This window comes from Pogona vitticeps, chromosome 5 (assembly GCF_051106095.1).
Source record: "Pogona vitticeps strain Pit_001003342236 chromosome 5, PviZW2.1, whole genome shotgun sequence".
Taxonomy (NCBI): domain Eukaryota; kingdom Metazoa; phylum Chordata; class Lepidosauria; order Squamata; family Agamidae; genus Pogona; species Pogona vitticeps.
This window is the reverse complement of record NC_135787.1, coordinates 102370675-102382503: the sequence shown is the minus strand read 5'-3', so window position 1 is coordinate 102382503 and position 11829 is coordinate 102370675. Positions and strand designations below refer to the sequence as shown.

The following is an 11829-nucleotide window of genomic DNA, read 5'->3' as shown; positions in this document are numbered from 1 at the left end:
AATTGGAATACCATCATCTCCACTGGCCTTGTTGTTAGCAGTGCTTTCTAAGGTCCACTTGACTTCACTCTCCAGGATGTCTGGCTCAAGGTCAGCAACCACACTATCTGGGTTGTCCAGGACATCCAGATCTTTCTAATATAATTCTTCTGTGCATTCTCCCCACCTCTTCTTGATGACTTCTGCTTCTGTGAGATCCCTACCATTTTTGTCCTTTATCATGTCCATCTTTGCACAAAATGTTCCTTTAATATGTCCAATTTTCTTGAACAGATCTCTGGTTTTTCCCTTTCTATTATTTTTCTCTATATATTTGCACTGTTCATTTAAGAAGGCCCTTTGTCTCACCTTGATATTCTTTGTAAGTCTGCATTCAATTTTCTGTAACTTTTCCTATTTCCCTTGCATTTTGTTTCCCTTCTTTTCTCTGCTCTTTGTAAAGCCTCGTTGGACAGCCATTTTGCTTTCTTGCATTTCCTTTTCTTTGGGATGGTTTTTGTTGCTGCCTCCTGTGCAATGTTACGAGCCTCCATCCATAGTTCTTCAGGCACTCTGTCCACCAAATCTAATTCCTTAAATCTGTTCTTCACTTCACTGTGTGTTCGTAAGGGATTTGGTTTAGATTATATGTAACTAGCCCAGTGGTTTTTCCTACTTTCTTCAGTTTAAGCTTGAGTTTTGCTATAAGGAGCTGATGATCAGAGCCACAATCAGCTCCAGGTCTTGTTTTTGCTGACTGTATAGAGTTTCTCCATCTTTGGCTGCAGAGAACATAATCAATCTGATTTAAGTGTTGCCCATCTGGTGATGTCCATGTGTACAGTCGCCTCTTGTGTTGGAAAAGAGGGTTTGTGATGACCAGCTTGTTCTCTTGACAAAACTCTATTAGCCTTTGCCCTGCTTCATTTTGAACTCCAAGGCCAAACTTACCTGTTGTTCCTTTTATCTCTTGACTCCCTACTTTGGCATTCCAGTCCCCTAGAATGAGAAGAACATCTTTCTTTGGTGTCAGTTCTAGAAGGTGTTGTAATCTTCATAGAATTGGTCAGCTTTGGCCCAACCACTTCATTAGCTCTGGAGCTACTTGTACTTGTCCTCCGCTCTTCCTAAGTAGCATATTGGACGCCTTCCAATCTGAGGGGCTCATCTGTATATTTTAGCCTTTTGTTTCTGTCCATGGAGCTTTCTTTGCAAAGATACTGGAGTGGCTTGCTAGTTATGGCTCCAGGTGGATCACATTTAGTCAGAACTCTCCACTATGACCTGTCCGTCTTGGGTGTCCCTGCAGGGCATAGCCCATAGCTTCTCTGAATTATTCAAGCCCCTTCGCCACAACAAGGCAGCAATCCGTGAAGGGGATAAGGCCACACTTGACAATTATAAAACTAACTAAAAGGAGTTACTCTGCAAATGTTATCCCTTGTTTAATGAATGTTAGAATGATGTTATCCCCTGTTTAGTTAATGCTGTAATATACATTTGATATATGAAAAGAGGATTAATTAAAGTTACTATTTGTAGTGAATTACGTCCAACCTTGACCAAACCATCCTGATGTTTGAGTTGACCAAGGAAAACATTCTTTTTCTTTTAAAGACTGTGGTGTAGATAGAGCATCAGACAACTCAGCGTCACAGAGTTCAAATCTCTACTTGGCCGCAGAAACTCACAGGGTGATGGGGGTGGATAGCACTAGTAAAACCACTCCTTGAACATCTCACAGACCACTGGTTCTTAACCTTTGTTACTCAGATGTTTTTGGACTGCAACTCCCAGAAGCCTTCACCATCAGCTCTGCTGGCTGAGGTTTCTGGGAGTTGCAGTTCAAAAACACCTGAGTAACAAAGGTTAAGAACCACTGTCACAGATGTTGAAAACCCTGTTAGGGAATGCTACAAATTGGAAGTGACTTGGCCACAAGTCAAGCAAAGTCGTAATACGATTAATAAAGAACTAGTTTTGTAAACCATGGCCCTCTGTGGTGTTAAAGGTCTTTGCCAATGGATGTGCTGGAAGGGCTGAGGTGAAGCAGTGGGTGACTGGAGGAACAGCATGTGCAGGCAGGGAGCTCCTCCTCTGGAAAGTGGGCCAGCCCCCTTAACTAGTATTGAAATAACATTTGACCCCTAGTTAATCTAATCCCTGCACAAACAACACCAGAGGAGCTCTATTGATGGGCTCCTTATCAGAGTCTCCTTTTGACCAAAGATCATGCTGTCTCCTGTTTGCAGTGTCAACACTGATGCTTTTTCTGCTGTAGTTTCTCCTCAGATATCTGCCTTAATTATTATGTGTAAATGCATATAGATTTTAATTCTTTAGAAATACCTTTAATTATACTGTCTCTGGGGCCTAAGCTTTGAAAAATATATATTTGCACTGATTTGCTACAGGGTAGTTTGGGCTTTATTCCCCACCCCCACCCCTTGCATCCTACTTCTTGTTTGTGTGGGCTTTTGCTTGCACTGAAAATATTTCGAGAATTCCCTTTCTGTTCAGAAGAGGAAATCTGAACCAAACAGCTTTGGCCACTAGGTTTCTTCTAAAGGTTCCTAAGTTAAAAGCTAGAGACAGGAAACCTTTTTTTTTTAAGAAAAAAAAGTGGTGTGTGTGGGGGGGGAAGGACCACCCCTGGATGCAACAGATGACTTTTAAAAGGCCCTGCCTCCCGGCGCTGTTTTGCCTTAAACGCTTGCAAGCGGGATAATTGAAAGAAAGGCAGGGAGGCGGTGAATTAACTCTTTGTAAAAGCACTTTGTGGGGGGTAAATCCTGCTAGGCTCCTTCCTTCTCAACCGGTCTTGGGCGGCGCGGAGAACGTTATCCGTGGTAGGAAGTAAAATAGAATTAAAAAAAAAAAACAATAATCAAAAAGTCAGCGAAAGAAGGAGGGAGAAAGAAAGAGAGAGGGAAGAGTGTGCTGAGCGTCCGCCGGGGTCTTCTCTGTTCTCCCTGCTTGCTTCTCCTGGGACCTTTTTTTTTTTGGCTTCCGCGTTTGCTGATGGAGAATCTCCGTTGGAACCGGTTTCTGCAGCTTCTCCTTTTTGTGTCTTTGGTGCCTTTGCACAGGGGACAAGGTAAGGCAATCGCCGCCGGGCTCCACAATGCCTGCCGTGCCGGGAAGGAAGATCGGCTCCCTCCGACCCCCCTTTACCTTAGCTGAGAAGCCGACCTTTGAAGCAGACGCGAGGGCTGCTTCGAGGAAGCTTGGGGGCCTTTTGAGTCGAGGAGCCCGGCGAGGGAGATCGCCAAGCGCGCTCCAGGGGCGCCGGGCCAGCACGCGGGTGGTTCTGCTTGCCGCAGGTCCTGCCAAAATAAGCATCTTGCAAGTGCCCCGTTGGTTTCGATGGGACTTTCAAACGCTCAGCCTTGGCACAATCGAGTCAGCGTTCCTGTATTCAGAGCTAGTTTTCTTCAAGTTATTGCAGATGTTGTTGTTATTATTATTATTATTATTATTATTATTATTATTATTATTATTATTATTATTATTATTATTATTATTATTATTATTATTATTATTATTATTATTATTATTATTATTATTATACTAATACTAATACTAATACTAATACTAATACTAATACTAATACTAATATTTATTATTAGTATTAGTAGTAGTAGTAGTATAGTATACAGCTGTAAGGCTTCAGAAACTTTTAGATTGTATTTAAAAGTAGCAGCCAAAGCAGCAATAAAAGTCAGATGAGAAATGTACCTTTTTAATGCCATTCCGTGGTGTTAGTTACTTCGGAGTGAAGAGGTGATCTGTAAGATAAGGGGGCATGTTTGATTGTTCACAACAGGCAGGCACCATGTCGAATTCCCTTCATCCCTTTACCATTCATTGACTCAGCTGATTGGGGCTGAATTTGTTTGTTTGTTTGTTTCTTTGTTTACTTACTTACTTACTTACTTAAAATATGCTTTACCCCACCTCACTCCTTGAAAATGACCCAAGGCAGCTTACAACAGTGAAATGCAATATTTATAGTAGAAAACAATGACTATACAGCAGTGGCTAACATTTTTAGCATAACATAAAGACAATATTCAAAACTAAGCACCAGTGAGTAAAAAGGCAATTTACATAATTAAAAGGAAATATTAAAGCTAAGAACATTCATGAAGGGAATAGGTCTCCCTGTTGAATATCTGGAGGGCCCCAGTTGGCTTAAGAATCACTTGAGACCTGCCCTGGGAGTCTGATCTATTGCCATTTGCAAGCTGTTTGCTCACCTGAACCCACGTTTTCAATGGTCACATCTAGGCTCAATGGTTGTTGTGATATGGGTTTGATACATGTATGCAGAATAATGAGGTAAATCCACTTGGCTCACAGCTAGCATGGAACCCACCACTTTGGGCGAGCGATGGTTGTTGCCTGTTGTCTTTGGTGGGGCAAAAAGCACAGTTGCCAGCGTGGATGGAGCTAGAGGTAGGAGGCAGAGCCAAGGCCTAAAGTGGATATTCACACCACACCCAAGTAGCCAGCCAGGGAGACAGCCATTCAGACACTGTTTCTCCACCCCATTCATTCATTCCATAGTTGGCAGTGGAGCAGAAAAATATACCTTGTCCCCAAATTAGAAATATAGAACTTGTGGCTGATGTCCTGTGGGCCTAGTTTCAAAGCTGAAAAATTGTTTGATTGTCACTCATTCATTCTGTCATCTGGACCATAGGCTGTTAGTGCCTTGTGTATGGTTCAGAATATTTGCAGTCCATTTTTACCACCTTAGCATTTTCTGCCTTGTTCTAGAGCATCTGCTCTTAGGTCTAGTCATGGTATTACATAAAGTAATCCACTCAAGAAGAACTGTGTGATTACTAGACATCAACACTGGTATCCTGACCAAATGTAAGGATTGGCCATCATGGCACAGAGATGGGAGTCCTAAGTGCCATTGAGATTGATTTTTTTCTGCTAAACACACCCACCGGGGAATCGCATTCCTCAGGTGGCATTTAGGCAACAACCATATTGTTAGAATGTGAACTGAGCTCTTAATTGTAAAAGGAATAACCAATGAACCAGGTCCATCTCCGGCAGTCCTTTTATGTGCCCTCTTTCAGGCTTACCACATGTTAAGAAACGAGACAAAAAAGTTTGCCCACAGTCTCAGCTGGAAGGAAATGAGGAATAGGAAAAAAAGAGTTTCCAAGACTGTAAGAGAGAGATAATAAGTATATCTTATTATATACTTTTGAGTTCTAACATCTGCTTGTGGGATTAGGTGACATGAGCATGCCTATAGTGGTATGTAACATTACACCCTAACATGGAACTTAATGGAGTGGAGGATTATTTCTGCTAGATCTCACAAGCTCTATTATGGAACCTGATTTTTTTGTAAGAGAGATAGTATTTTATGTCAGAAAACACAGATTTGTTTTATTTCAATTTCAGCTGTTATATTTTAAGCAATTACTAAAATTAAATAATAAATAAATAAATGTCAAAATACATTTCCACCACTTAGATATTAGAGTGACCCCAGAGCATCCAGACAATGGGGTGTGATATCATAGGAATCACAACCATCTAACGTCCTCTCACATGTGCCTATAAATTGCACATGCATATATATTCACCACCTTAACTTTCAGTACATTACTTTTTTGTGTGTAGAATATTCTACAAATCTTTTTGAAAAAGGGGAAAGCAGCTTCAGGATCTGAATACATATGTGGAAGAAAATATCACTGATTTCAGTTGAATTTTCATCTCTTATTTTTATTTTTTGGGTTGTGGGCCACTAGGCAACTGGTTGAAGGCTGCTTAATCAATCCACATATGCCGTCTTGCGTTCCATCATGATGAATAAGCAGAATATCAATGAGATAAGATTAACACGTGTGGTGCATGAGATCTGCTGGCCCAGCCTGGATTAACAGGTGGCCCCTCCTCCATTTCCTGATCCGTGGACTTGACACAATGTGGTTTGAACAAAGAAGGGTTTATTGGACATGAGTTCCTACAAAGTCTTTAACTGGAGGTTTGGGCTAGTTTTCTTCACTAGCCTCATTCCAATCTTGTTCTAAATTGACTGCACTGGGCTGTGGGAATCTCTATCTCTGCTTATGGGCAAGTGCCACAAAGTGCTGACTTTGGCCTGGAGAAATTAGGGCCTGCGCACTCACAGTGCGGCAACGAACAATGCACACCTCCTCTAGCTCCTACTGGACATCTCCCCAGGACTCTTCCTTTTCCTGGTGTGAGGTATCCTTCCTTGGACTTTCCTTCTTTTGTCCTCTCTTTCCATCTCCTCCAAAGCTCCTTTTATATTCCCCACATTAACCCGGTGTCTCTTCTTTCTTCTCTAGGGGTCCCTCTTCCCCCACCTCCCGTAAAGGTTTGTGGGTCTCCTGTGCCCTATCCTGGCAACCTGTCTTCTAATTGGGTTTGGTGGACCCTGCTTTCCTCAGTCCCTGTGCCAAGTGGGGTCTCAACTGCACTGGGCTCCTTGGTGGTTGGGCTGGAAACAGACAGCCCTCTAGGAGCGCCCATGTCAGCAACCCCTTAACATGGTGATATACAAAACTGTATTTACTGATCAGAAAAAGGGTTACAAAATGAGCAGAGGAGAGCATCCTAACTCCACCCTTTCCATATGTGGAGAGCAACAATCTAGAGCAGTGGTTCCCAACCTTGGATAATCCAAATGTTCTTGGACTGCATTTCCCCTAAGCCTTCACCACTTGCTGTGCTGCCCAGGGTTTCTGGGAATTGCAGTCCAAGAACACCTGGGTTACCCAAGGTTGGGAACCACTGCTCCAGAGTGTAACATCCTCTAAACTGGAACCGTCAATAGCAGTAGCGATCCTCTTCTTCAGAATGCCATTCTCCTCACTCCAGTGGGGTACTGAATGCAGCTCATAACTGTCTTCTAGGCAGCAGTTATTCGTTCTTGTGAAACAACATAAACACTGAAAATAGTATTGCCATGGAGCAAGCACTCCATTCACATGAACACTGACATGATTTAGGCAGGCCACTATGTATGGGGCAACCCTAACCAATTACCCTTCTTTGCTTCCTGATTGGCTATCCCCTTTGTTTTGCTTGTGAAAATGATTTTTGGGGATCCCCCTCCACCATCTTTTATGTTTGGTGGACTTTTTCCTAGTCTTCGAAAACATGGGAAATAATAGTAGAAATAAAAATCTTTGGATATGATCTATCTAAAGTCATTTTTTAAAAAAAGGAAAGGTGAAATAAGTCGGAAAGAATGAAAAAGATGCTCAACTTTTCTACTTTTGATTCAAATGGAATTTCAAAATGCTTCATTTGGACAGGATTGCAGTTATTATTTTTGAATGGATTGGGATGTTGAAGTAGTTGGATTCCCCACAAACCAGCAAGTGGAGACTTGTAGTATTAAAATATTAATTCTTGACTGAGGGGGTTGGGTATGCACAGAATGAAGAAATGTATTTTGTAGAAACTGTAGAATTGTAGATGGCATCCATAATGGAGGATAGCCTTTACAAATTGACACTGCGGATCCAGGTGGCGAAGAAAAAGAAAATAATAGAGAATTCATTATCACACACTCTAGTCCATCTGCTTTAAGTTTATGGAGGGATGTCCCCTCTGGGCCCTTTCCTAGTAGAACCACTAGAGATGGCCTTCAAGGCAGGGAAACTTTTGAAAGGCACCCTAGTCTGGGGACTTAATCCACTAAGGCTCCTCCAGAGCAGCGGTTTATCTCTTTCCAGGAGAAGCTGCCGCCATTCCCCAATGTATCAGAGCAGAGAGCACTCTTTCCTAGCCTAGAGGAATCCAGGTAGTCAATGGTTGATATTTGGCAAGGGTTGCAGGATTTAATTAACCTGAAGATCTCCGAAAAACAGCCTCCGGACCAAAAGGTCAAACTAAAAGCTTTATGAAATGAAATATATGTAAGAAGGTAACTTTCTTTTTCTTTTTTTCTTTTTACTTTTCTTATCTTTATTTCCTTTCATAAAGCAGAGCCAGGGGTACAGTACTGTAGTTTGGTTGCAAAATAGCAAGAAAAGGTACACAATCAAGCTTTGGTCACTGAACACTGAGCAAAACAGTGGCACACAAAAACAATAAAGAGTCATGAGGGACTCCTCAGGACGGCCTAACTCTTCCATTGACCTTCTGATTCTTCCTTAGGAGGCAGAGTTATTTCATTGGAGACGTCCTCCCTCCTGCTTCCCTTTCTTATAACCTCTCTCTTCAGAGAGCTATCTTTTAACTTTCTCTGGCATCTTTGTTTTCCATGCATCAAAGTCTTTTCAGGTATGAATTCAGAAAGCCCAGATCTGGGACACACAACCTCTGAATCATTAAGGTGTCAATAGCTCTCCCAGGCTATCAAGCCAGACTAACTTCCTCCATTGTCTCTTTTGAATCAACATATTACATCAGAGTCACAAGCCTGGAGTCCCTCTGATCCTTTGAAGTCCATTCCTCTCTCTGCAAGAAAACTAATGCCAGTTCAAGCCATATCATTTATACAAGGAATCAAAATTATATCTAGGGGTTCACCTCCATCTTGTGATGTCCATCTTGTGACAAGGTGTAGTGTGCGGCTGGGGAGTTGAATTAGAAATCTTCATGTGCTCATCTTATTTAAGGAAGAACTTTAAACGTATAAGCCAGTATTCTGTTCGATATTTATGTGGATGGCACTTCAACTGTGGAAGCTGACAGAATAGTGTGATGAGGTGCTGATTGTGGGTCGTCACATGCCTGTAGCAAGAATGAGACTCTTGTGTGGATTAGATTGCTACTAATTAAAAAGTCCCTGCTTTGGTTCTGATCACTCGCACAATGTAATTAAAGTTAAGCAGTGGAGACTCTTTAATAAAAGGCAGTCTGGCACAGAAGATTTTGTCATTTCCCTTTCACTGGTGCAAGAGGATTTTGGGCCACTATTCACTAATTGTGTTCTAGGGTATTTGAAATGTCCAAATAACTTTATATATACCATATTTTTCCATGTATAAGACTATACTTTTGTCTAAAATTTTTAGACTAAAAATTGACGGTTGTCTTATACATGGAAGTAAGCTGAGGAGAGTACAAAAACAAGTGGAGGGAAAGCAGGGATCAAATTGTTCCTGCAGGGCTTTGATCCCTGCTTTCCCCTCCACTTGCTAATCCTTAGCAAAAGGAAAGCAGGGGTGAAAGCGCTGCAGGATAGCTTTGATCCCTGTTTTCCCCTCTGCTTGCTAAGTCCCATGGGGCTTAACAAAAGGAGGGAGAAAAGAATCAAAGCAATCCTGTGGCTGTATAAGGAGGAAAGGGTTCAAAATGATCGTGCAGTTGCGGGATTGCTTTGATCCCTTTCCTCCTCCTTTTGCTAAGCCCTGTGGGGCTTAGCACGAAGGGAAAAAGCAGTGATCGAAGTGAGGGGCATCTTATACATGGAAAAATACGGGTACTCTCAGTATTCTTTACAACAACATTTTGAGGTGAGCTAGCATTATTTCCCCCATAGACCAGTTATGGGGGGATGGAAGAAGGCAGTTTAAGTAAGGCCACCTTTGGAAATATGGTGGAAGGCTTTCAAATCACATCACCTCTCTGCTAACTAATAATTGCACAGCATTTGCAAGGCATCTTTGTGGTTTTTAAAAAAGCCCTTGTAATTCTCATTTTCTTTTTCGGGTAGCAACCACAACAGGTAAATCAATTAATCCTACTTTAGAAATACCTCAAGTGATTTCTCAAGATGATTATGAAAGGTTATGAATGAGATGTTGAAACCTATGCTGAAACTTGCTGTTGTCCACATGCTTTATATGTTTTAATCAAATGTCTGTGTAACTCTCCAGGGTGAGCATCTTGCCAATTTCTAAAACATATTTTACCATCTAGAATCTGAGTACAAAAAGGTAACTTGTGGTGCGCAATCATGAATTGGAGATGATGTCATCTAGTAATTTCTGCCAACAGTATGATGGGAATGATGGGATTATGTGCCCTGCCACCTGTGTGGCCTTGGGTAACATGGCCAGTCCCAGAGTGACATCAGAAGGAAGTACTGATGAACCACTTCTAAATACTTTGTACCTAGAAAACTCTGGAAGAAGTCAAATTTGATTTGACAGCAGAGAATTATTATCAGTAATAATTTCCAGACTCAGTGCAGGAAAACAAGTATGTCATTAAGCATGCTGTAACTTCAAAGTACCCCCTCGCGGATGAAGCTGTTTGTATCATCTCTGTTTTGCTGTGTCCGCTGTTTCCAGATGTGTGTGTTTGTGTGCTCTGTGTGTGTGTTTTCTCAGAGGCTAATATCCATTAAGGAAAAAGGACAGTGTTATATGTATATATTTATTTTATATACTTTTCCCTTGTGGGATGCAAGGTAAGTTACCATAGACATTAAATATAAATTTATATTTATATATAGATATAGATATATTTATATTTAATGTCTATGTTAACTTACCTTGCATCCCACAAGGGAAAAGTATATAAAATAAATATATAAATATAAATAAATATATAAATATAAATATGTATATGTATGTATATGTATATATCTAAAACACAATAAAATACAATATTGAAACAGTATAAAATAGACTAAAATAAATGCACAATTTAAGAAGTTTAAAACCAATTAAATCCATTTTGAAACAATGCAACAACTGTAGTCAAAACCCCAACCATGAAAAGGCCTGTATTAGTAACCGAAGATCTGCTTAATGAAAAATGCTTTCTCCTACTCGCAGCAAATGAACAGCAAGGAAGGGGCTAATCTAGCTTCCCTGGCGAAGGAGTTTCATAGACTTGGAGCAGCCATCAAGAAGGCACTGCTTTCTGTCTTCACCAAACATGCCCATGAAGTCAATGGCACATGGAGAAAGGCCTCTCCTGAGTATGTTAAGACCTGAGTAGGTCCATACAGGAAAACAGCCAATGAAGCTGTTGCAGCTGATGTTTTCTCACTAGAACAGGCTCTAGTCAACAGCCTGACGACAGCATTTTGGACCCACTGACGATTTTGAGCATTTTCAAAAGGTGCTCCCACTTGTTTGGAGTACAGTACTTTCCAAACAAATAAAAGGGCTTCACCTATTCAAATCCATGCCAAAAATTCCAGAAGAATCCAGAGCATCCCCAAGACAGCTGACACCCACGGTGCGGAGAAACCCATAGTCTCACAAACCCCTTTTAACTGTGAGTTGGAACTGAAAATCCTTTACCTTTTTTCACTCAGGCCTCTGTAGAGTGGATGATTGTGCCACATCTCTGCCTTTGGAGTGATTGAGTTGTCGCGTCATTCACTCTCCACAGACACTACAGAATTACTAATCTTCCAAGAGAAATAGATCTATTCCAGTTGACCTTCTTTTCAGTCAAGGGGAATATGCAAAATGGTGATGCCCATGGTTCTTTTTACTCTTACATCGGTGTGAGCAATAAGTGCCTCTCTAAATGTTGTTTGATTACAGCTCCCATTATCCTTTACTATTTACGCAAGCTGTGGCTCATGGAAGCTGCAGTTGAACAGCATTTAGAGGTCCAGATGCTGGCCACCTCTGCACATCTACTCAAAGAAAACCTGTCTGGGACTGAGTGTGAGGTGTGCTTTTGGATTTAATTCAGAAAAATGTGTGCTTCAGGTATCAGAAACTTGGACTGCTATGTGCATAACTCATTTTTTCTGGCTGACTTCTTAGCACATCTGGGTTCATAGAACAGCCAGCTTAGTAGTATAACTAACTAACCATCTGGAAATGTGTGCATTGAGATTAATGAGTGAGCTTATAGTTTGTAACAGGAAAAAGATTCCAACAAGCTTGTGCAATTGTGTGTGTGTGGCTATGATTGTCCTAGCAT

General features: G+C 41.2%; 1 protein-coding gene across 2 annotated transcripts in view; it reads left to right on the top strand.

Moving 5' to 3' along the window:
* The first annotated feature begins 2205 nt into the window (after positions 1–2205).
* The window catches only part of FBLN1 (fibulin 1), a 91098-nt gene continuing 81474 nt past the window's right edge, over positions 2206–11829 (top strand). For both annotated transcript variants that reach the window (XM_020804010.3, XM_020804012.3), the window contains exon 1: positions 2206–3076. In XM_020804010.3, coding sequence (XP_020659669.2) covers positions 3001–3076 — 76 coding nt within the window. In that variant the 5' untranslated portion in view covers positions 2206–3000. The remainder of the gene's footprint in view (positions 3077–11829) is intronic.